The sequence below is a fragment of the Dromiciops gliroides genome, chromosome 3 (genome assembly GCF_019393635.1).
Source record: "Dromiciops gliroides isolate mDroGli1 chromosome 3, mDroGli1.pri, whole genome shotgun sequence".
NCBI lineage: Eukaryota > Metazoa > Chordata > Mammalia > Microbiotheria > Microbiotheriidae > Dromiciops > Dromiciops gliroides.
Genome location: NC_057863.1, coordinates 603082859 through 603091906, shown reverse-complemented (window position 1 = coordinate 603091906; position 9048 = coordinate 603082859). Strand labels below are relative to the sequence as shown.

At 52.8% G+C, this 9048-nt stretch overlaps 1 protein-coding gene across 4 annotated transcripts in view; it reads left to right on the top strand.

Moving 5' to 3' along the window:
• The first annotated feature begins 256 nt into the window (after positions 1-256).
• The window catches only part of PTPRU (protein tyrosine phosphatase receptor type U), a 117067-nt gene continuing 108275 nt past the window's right edge, over positions 257-9048 (top strand). For all 4 annotated transcript variants that reach the window (XM_043993592.1, XM_043993590.1, XM_043993589.1 and 1 more), the window contains exon 1: positions 257-427. In XM_043993592.1, coding sequence (XP_043849527.1) covers positions 355-427 — 73 coding nt within the window. In that variant the 5' untranslated portion in view covers positions 257-354. The remainder of the gene's footprint in view (positions 428-9048) is intronic.

Below are 9048 nucleotides of genomic sequence, written 5' to 3'. Positions count from 1 at the left end.
TGCCCTCGCATCGGCGCCGTTCTGTGGGTCCCCGGTCTGCGGCACTAGCGGGTGATTCGGGGCTGTCGGCTCCCCCTGGCCCCCTTCCCCGCAGGTTGCGGGGTTCGCAGTCCCTGCTCAGGTTCTCCAGACCTCCGCACTTCCAGCAGAGCACCGGCAGGAGGCGCCCCCCACCTTTGGAACGCGAAGCCGCTGCTCGGGCTCCTGACGTCAGGGCTCGGGCTCCGGCTCCAGCGCCCGCTCCGGACTCAGTGCCAGTCCCGGCTCCGCTCCGACTCCGGCGGCTCGGGAGGCTCCGGGGTTCCGGGCTACGGTACTTCCCTGTGGCCCCGGGGCCCCCGAGGGTGGCGCACGATGACCGGCGCCCAGGCTCTCATCCTGGCGCTCACCTTTCAGCTCTGCGCGCTAGAAAGCGAGACTCCCACAGGTAAGAGAGCTGGACCCCCCGGGACTCCCCGCCCCCTCCCCGGGGTCTCCGCTCCCCGAACCCCAACTTATGAGCCCGGACCCTGCGCTAGATATCCCTGGAACCGTGCACCCCGAGGCAGATAGGGCTGCGCAGCAAGGAAGTATGTGAGTGTTGTATGTATGTGTGTGTGTGTGTGTGCGTGCTGCGACTGTATGTGTGTGTGTCGGTGTGTGTGTGTATGTGTGTGTGCGCGCGCAAGATGGTAAAACAACTTGTTTGTGTTCCGCCCTGGGCTCTCGGGGGCCCGGGGCTCGGGCCGGGAGGGCAGCTTGGCCTGGAGGGGGTGTCGGCCGGCCGCTGACACCGACATGTTGTGGGTTGCTTTCTGTTGTTTCGCAAGTTCGGAGCGGCTCGCTCCGGAGACTGAGTCGAGCTTTGGTCAGCGCCCTGGGCTCCTAGACCATCCGTTTGCACTGTCCGGGGGAGCTGGCGGGAACGTGGAAAGGGAATTTGGCCGGGCCTGGGGGCTGGAGGGAGGAGCCGGGCCGGAGAGGGGGGTGTGAAGAGAGAGCCGAGGGGAACTGGGGAGGGAGGAGGGGGGGAGGGGGGAAAGGAGAGAAGGAGAGAGGGAAAAGGAAGAAGGGAGTGGAGACGGAAAGAAAAGGGAGAGGGCAGCGAGAATGGGCTGAGAAAGGAGACGGAAGAAGGGGTCGGGGGGGTGGGGGAGGAGAAAGGGAGCGAGTTAGGAGCGCGGAGCTGGGGAAAGGGGATCTGGGAGCCAGAGACATCTCGGAGGAAGGCGGAGATGGGGAGGACGGAGGAGAGACCGCAGAGGAGAGAGGAGGCACTCAGGAGAGCATAGCTACTCGGGCCTGGTTGGGGCTGGTGGGGGGTGGGGGTGGAGAAGGCTCTCAGTTGGGACTGCGGGGTCGGGCTAGCCTGTTGGGAAGCCTCGGACCTCGCCCGGCCTCGGAGAAGAGCAGCCGGGCTTGGGAGCAGGTTTCACCCAGGGGCACGTCGGCAAGTGCCCCTTTAGCCCCTCTCCCCGCCCTCTTTGTCCTCCTGTCCCCTCTCTGTGCTGCCCGCTCCTAGGAGGGAACAGCCTCGGGGAGAGGTCAGACCGGGCAGAGGATCCCCAGGGACCCTTACCCCCTCTGACTTCGTAACTTTGTACCCGGGTCTTTCCACAAGCCGGAACAGGTTGTGTCTGAGTGTGTGCCCGTGTGCGTGTCCCTCTGGCCAAGTGGGTCCTGTGCCCATGTCAGTCCGTCTGTGTGACCCATTCTTTATCTGTGTCGCCTCCGTCTGAGTGTCATGTGTCTGTCCAGCTGAGTGTGCCCCGTGTCTGTGCCCGTGTGTTTCGAAGTGCGTCCATTTCACAGTGGGTGTAGTGTGCGCCTCAGTGTGTGTGTGTGTGTGTGTGTGTGTGTGTGTGTGTGTGCTTGCTTGCTTGCTTGAGTGCGTCTGTCTAGAACATACCCGTGTGTGTCTGCCAGGGTGTTGGGGGTGGGGATGGGGGGGGAAGGGACACCACACTGGTCGTCTTCCCCTGGCCTGGGAACACTTCGTCTCTTAAGCCCACTGCCACGGAGGAGCGGGGGCGGGTGTGCAGAGAGGTGTTGGCCCCCTCTCCCTCCAATATCAACATAGATTCCCAGAGGGCTACAATGACCACATCTTCCCTTCCCCTGCCCCGCCCCGCTACCTGGGCCCCCATTTCCCAGAGCAGTTTGACTTAGGGGCCCTGAGGCCTCTAGTGCCGCGCCCCGCCTCTGAGCTCAGCCTGGAGAGCCGAGGGCTGACTTGAAAGCTGAGGGAGGAGAGCAGACTGCACCTTGTAACCTGGGGAGGGCCTGGCTGATGGGGAGACAGCTCCTAGAAGGCATATGAGTGAGTGATTCCTGGAGGGGCAGAGGTCACTGGCAGCCCTGACCCCCGGTCGGGGTGGCCCTTGGATGCCTTCATACTCCACAAGTAGGCTTTTCTCCTCCTCCGGTTTGGTGGCCCCCACCCCAAACCCAGACTGTCTGGCGCCTTCCTGTCGCCCATCACAACAGGACTCTGTCGAGATCTGAACTCGAAGAACAGAATTTCATTTCGGATTTCCCAGGATGACGAGTAACATTTTGGGCCTAAGAAGGGGTGGGTAGCTCCTAGCTACTCCTATGAACCCCTTGGGGCCTCTCTGGTTTCTTCGGGGAAAATAGACTCCTCCCCCAGCCCCAGCGATCAGCCAGTTTAAAGTCCTGTATCGTGGGTAGGGGGACCCTTCCCATGGACCCTGGGTGGGGGTGGGGGAACAGGATCTCTTTCTCTTCTTTGGCCAAGTCATGAATTTCCCTTGGTCACCTTTCTGTGCACCTCTCCCCTCCCCCATCTCAGTTCCCCCTAGAGGGTGGGGCCCCTATCACAGTATTCTCTAACCCCCTCCCCAAGTCCTGATTAATCGAGGGTTCAGCACAACTCCATAAACTCCGGCCCCCTCTCTATTGTCATTAACAGAGGTCATTTGTGCTGGTTCGAAGGAACCTATGGGTCCTCATAACTGAGCTCTGTAAGGTCCTGGGCTCTAAGGAAGGGCACCTGAGGCAGAGATGGGGGAGACAAGGGAGTTCTGGGCTAGCACTCCCTATTTTTCCTCTTCACCAGGTCTGGGGTGGGGAGGAGGATGTTTAGAAGGCCATCTGATTGAGCACCGGGATAAAAATGGTGGTCCTGGGGTTCTCTAATAATAGAATGGGTTGTCTCAGGAGGTAGACCTCCCCCCCTCCCCAGAGTACAGCCGCTTGGGATCTCTGTGCAGATAAAGGTTGAACTCCCCGATCTCTGAGGCTTCCTGGCTTCTTGGAGATGGAGTACTCTCTGATTCCTGGGGTCAGTCTAGACCTCCCAGCCCCTGGGTACCTGGGAGCAGACTTTATTCTGTGCAGTGTGGGTGGGGATGGAGGGGTTGTCAGCACTGTCTGGTGGCATTTTGAGGTCCAAATGTGAAGTTAGAGAAGCGAAGCCTGGCATGCCTATCAGACAATGTAATGTTTTTGAGATGAATGAAAAAATCCCTGGATGCTTTGGAAGTAGCTGAGTTTCCCCTTAGTACTGGCTCCAGAGCTCAGGGCTGGAGAAATCAGGCTGCAGGAAGAAATCAGACTTTGGTGGTGCTTGTGAATAAATAAATGCACCTGGAAACTTTGTCCCACCTTGTTTCCGCCCTGTGGGCTGCTACAGCTCTGGGTGGCTCTGTGACTGTGGTGGTGGTGACGAGATGGGCAGGTTGGTATTTGTTCTGGCTTTCTACACAGCAGGTATTAGGGGCCAGGATTGGGGGGATATCTGGGGAGGGGATGTAGATGGGTAGTGTCTAGGTAGTGGATTCGATTCTCCCCCATCGAATTCTGTATTTTTATTCCAGTGTGCCTTCTTTGAGTCTTATTCATTTTACTCCCCACTCCCATGCCACCTTCAAGCTAGAGGAGGTAACAGGACTGCTAGAGAAGTCATTGACTCCAGTCAGGACTGGTTGTGCCCACAGTGGTGAGCTTTCCACCGGCATCCTGGAAAATGCAAAGCTCATGGGGGAAGACACAGAAAGCTTTGTTTAAAAAAAAAAACCAACAAAAACCACCATTGCAAGCTGGGCCCTATCATTCGGGCTTCTCCACTTGTCCCAATACTGTGGGCATTGGTGAGGTGCTCAACAGAAACCAGGGGAGGTGAGAGGGTAACCCCTTGGTCTCTTCAGTCTTATTTCTTCTGCAGTGACCCCCTCATCTGGTTCTCCCCTTTCCTCTTGACATTCTCTCCAGTGCCCATTCTCTTTCCTTTGTAAGGGAGGAATCCATGTCCCAACAGTCAAACTAAGCATCTGAGACAAGGATGGAGCCAAGTTGTGGGTCTTGGGCTCTGCCCCCTGCCTTAAGTCTCTAGAATGGGGGAGGGGGTTCTTTTTATGTCTTGCTGCCCCTTCCCCAAAGAGGCTTGGCAGGGGGTGGCAGTTAGCTGAGCATCTGTAACAGCATCTGTGCTAACTGAATCGTTGAGGGTGCATCTCAGTCTTCCTCAATGCCCCCTCCCCCTGACAGATGGAGGAGGGAACGGGCAACAGCTGGGTGTGGGTCCCGGGGTCTGTGTGTCTTGACTCTGCTTCCTGAGAGCCCCATCTCAGTGTATTGTGTCCCTGTGTTTGTTCGTGTTGAAATGTGTGCATACCAGAGTAGTCTTTTTGTGTGATTGTCACTGTGGGGAGCTGCATGCAGGGGCCTTCTTGGTGTGTCTCTGACTGTCACTAATCTCTGTATATACCACATACCCAGGAGTGCATAGAAGATCTACTTAGCTGATTGTCAGGGAGGTGTGTGTGTATGTATATATGCATGTATATGTGTGTACATGTGTGCATATGTGCATTCCTGCACAGACATGTGTTCTTGTGCACATGTGTATATGTGTGCATTTGTGTATCTATGTGTAAGTATGTATGTATGCAAGCGTGCATATGTATGTATGTGTGTGTGTGTGTGTGTGTGTGTGTGTAATGTTCAGGTATCTGGGTGTGGTCTTTCACATAGTGGAAAGAGTCTTGGACTAAAGAGTTCAAGTCCTTAGATCCATTACTTTGTGACCTTGGGGAAGTCACTTTTCTTTGGACCCTGGCTTCCTCTGTGGACCTCAGTTTTGTCTGTCAAATGGAGGAGTTGGATCAGGTGATCCTGGTATGGATTTCTTTTTCACACTAAGCTTCCTTCCATCGCCTCCCATCATCTCCCAGCTTTCCATCCTTCTCACCCCCATGGACTATACCAGTTGATAAAATCACTGGGTATCTATGGACCATGTATCTAAACATGGACCATGGGAGAGGGGATGGGTGAGCTCCCAGTGAAGAAATAACTATAGGGTGGGATGATGGTAAACATTGTCCTTGGGTTATAGTTTCCCAGGAGGGGCTTTGGGAAGAAGATCCTTTGGGAATTAAATGTGTGGCATGGGAGGAGACTTCACCAGGCCAGGCCTTTGATCAGAATCACTTGGTGGGGGGTGAGATCATAGAATTAGTGACCATTTAGTCAACCCTCTCATTTACAGATGTGCAAAGCCTTACCTGTGAGTTAAATACTGGTGGCAGTAGATGAGACAGAATTGTTATTTTTGAGGTGGTTGGGGTAAGTGACTTACCCAGGATCACAGAGCTAGTAAGTGTCAAGTTTGTGAGGTCAGATTTGAACTCAGGTCCTCCTGACTCCAGGGTTTTATCCATTGCCCCACCTCGATGCCCCTGAGACTTGTCTCAGTTGTCACCACCACCTGAAATGTCCTTCTTTGCCAACCCATGCCTCTTTCCACTTTAAAAATACAGCTCGCACCTTCTTTTTTCCAGGACGCCTTCCCAGATTAATTTCATATTATCCCCATCACTCTTTAGCCCCTTTATTTAAACTATAGATCACAGGTCTAGAGCTGGATGGGACTACAGAGGCTACATATTCCACCCCTCTTATTCTACAGGTGGGAAAACTAAGAATCATGGAAATTAAATAAGTTGGTCATGGCCTCTCGGGTCGTTAGTGTCAGAGGTGGTGTTTGAACAATGGAAGACTGGTTGGAGAAGATGGAGTCAGAAGAGTGATCAGGCTGGATAGGGCTGTTTGTAGAGGCAGTTGGGAGGGAGGTGAATGGGGATGATTAGAACAGTACACTGAGTCATTCCAGGCTGAGGCATTTTTATTGGATTCAGCAGGCATTGGGCAGCTAGGCAGAAGAATGGATAGAGTGCTGAGCCTGGAGTCAGGAAGAGTTCAAATCTGGCCTCAGACACTTCCTAGCTGGGTGACCCCGGGCAAGTCACTTCATTATGCCTCAGTTTCCCCATCTGTAAAAATGAACCTGAAAAGGAAATGGAAAACCACTCCAATATCTCTGCCGAGAAAACCCCAAATGGGAGTCAGGAAGAGTGAGAGGCAACTGAAAGACAATGCTGACAAAAGGCAGCAGAGAGCTACTGATGATTCTTGAGGATGGGGGCGATGAGACGAGTACAGTGGAGGATGGCTGTGGCGGGGTATTCAGGATATCTTGGAGCAGAGAGAGAGCCTGGAAAACAGTCTAGTAATCCAGGTGGTGACAGCGGCGGGAATGCAGAGGGAGGGTGAATCTGGGAGATTTTTGCCAAGGAAGACTCCACAGGACTTGATGACTGATTAGATCGAGGAGATGAAGCCGAGGGAGGAGGCAGAGATGACTTTGAGGTTTCCAGAGGAAGAATGGGAAAATGGTGATGTTCTTGATGGTGTGCCAATGGGGAAAGTGAGGAGAGAAGCTGATTTAAAGGGAACAGTAATACTAGCTCTTATTTCTGTGACCCTTTATAATTTACAATGTGCTTTTCCCACGGCACTCCTGTGAGTTCGGCAGTTCAGGTCTCATTAGCCCTCATTTACAAGCAAGCCTTTTTGTAGGAGTTGTAAAGGCTAAGTGATTTGCAAAGCCATTCAGCTATTTGGTGCCCGAGGCAGGATTGGAACCCAGGACTTGGCATGCTGCATCTCTGACACTTTCTGCTGTATCTTTGTGGGGATGTGGCAGAAAGAGGCAGCTCTGGAGGAGGGGCAGTGATTGGGAGATGAATTCAGGACCCAAGGAGGAAGTAGTGGTGGGTCTCTTCCGTGAGTATTGATACCCTGTTGCCTTCCTGGGTGTTTGAGGCATGAGGAAACAGAGGAGGGGAGTTGAGTTTGCTCTGGGTTTGGACAGCCGGGTCATAGATACAGAGGCCATTAAGTTCAACCCCTGAATTTTATAGATAGGGAAACTGAGCCCCGGGGAAGCTAAATGTCTTAATAATAATAGCTAGGATTTATACTGTGCCTTATGATTTACGAAGTACTTTACAAATATAATTTCATTTTATCCTCACAATAACTCGAGGTGATAGGGGCTATTATTATCCCAATTTTACCGATGAGGAAACTGAGCCTATGAAGTTAAGAGACTTGCCTAGGGTCATACAGCTAGTAAGTGTCTAAGGCAAGATTTGACTATACAAGTAGTAAACATCAGAGATGGGATTCGAATTCAGGTCTTCTCAAGAGCTGATGCTTTTGTTTTTCCAATGCCAAGAGGAATTCGGTGAGGATTCCCCCTCCCTCCGTTTTCTCTTGGATTCTCCACCAAAGGGTTAGAGAAGCTAGGGAAGGAAAATGGAAGAATAATGGACTTTTCCAACTGTCCTGGCAATAGCTGTGCACAGATTTCTCTCCTTTTCACTGCTAGTAGAGAGGGGCCCACCATCTGTAGGGGATCCATTCCCCACCCCTTCCCCAAACTTGCCTGATTGGGCTGCCAGAAGGATAGAGTTTATTTAGTCAAGGCTGTAAGAGAGAGGCAGTGTGGCCTAATGGATAGAGTTCTGAACTTGGAGGCAGAAGATTTGCTTCAGACCCCACCTCTAACGTCCTAAATCTGCCCAATTTTATCTCATCTCAGAAGCTAAGCAGGTTTGGGCTTCCTTAGTTCTTGGATGGGAGGATGCCTAGAGATTCTAGGTGGTGTAGTCTTGAGAGGCAGTCTGGTGTAGTGAATAGGGCGCTGGACTAGAAGCAAGGAAGAACTGAGTTCCGAATATTAGCTATGTGACCCTAGGCAATTTACTTAATCTCTTTGTACCTCAGTTTCCTCATCTGTAAAATGGGGATAAAATAATTACTCCTACTTCAGGCTGGTTGTGAGGCTCACACAAGATGATTTCTTTGCATACCATTAAGGACTATATAAATGTGGACTACTATTATCAAGCAGAGCCCAAACTAGGAATTTTTTTTGTGCCTGGGGAAGTTCTTCTGGCCCCATTCTAGTTACAGTTCTGTTTTTTTTTTCTTTCTAGTTACAGTTCTAAAGACTGTACTAGGTAATCTTGTGGCTCTGAGCTGAATGGGCCACTTTGCTACTTGGTTTGGCCACTCTGGAGCTCACTGGGCCACTCCGGCCCCCATGACCCAAAAAGCGGGAGCCACTGATGCCCAACAAGCCTTCCACCTGGCTTGCTTTGTCTCTACTTTTCTTCCCTCTCTGCTGGGGGCCCCCATGATGTGTTTGGATCGTAGAAAAGCTTTTCAGCACAATCATTCATCCCTCTGCTAACGAGATCAGACCTCCTTTGGATATAAATACCTGAACAATGTGCTCAGTGCTCTCCCCCTCCCCCAGTAGTCTGCTCCCAGTGCCCTTGGAGAGTTACTGGGCTGGAAGGTGGGGGTTGGGAGAGGATAGAGAGATGGGGAGGGGGCATGGAGGGCAGAGGCCTGGGCTGGGAGGGGGAAGAGGGTGGGCAGGGGGGGTCCTGTCTGTCCTGGGCTTCACCCTTGTTGTCATGCTGCACAGGCCTGCCTTGCTCTGGCTCTCCATACTGTTCTGTCCCTCTGCCCTTCCCATTTGCACCTCTGGGCTTCTACGGTATGAAGCATCTTTCATTTTGTCTCCTGTCCTATCAGCTTTTGCTCTGCACTGCCTGGGGCAGCCAGAAATGGTGCCCTGGCTGTTCTACATGGGCCTTTGGCACTAGGATGAGTCTTGAAGGTATACAGAGGCACCCCAGGGCTGCAGAAGCAATCAGACCTCATGGGGATAGGAGGACTGAGGCTGGGAGA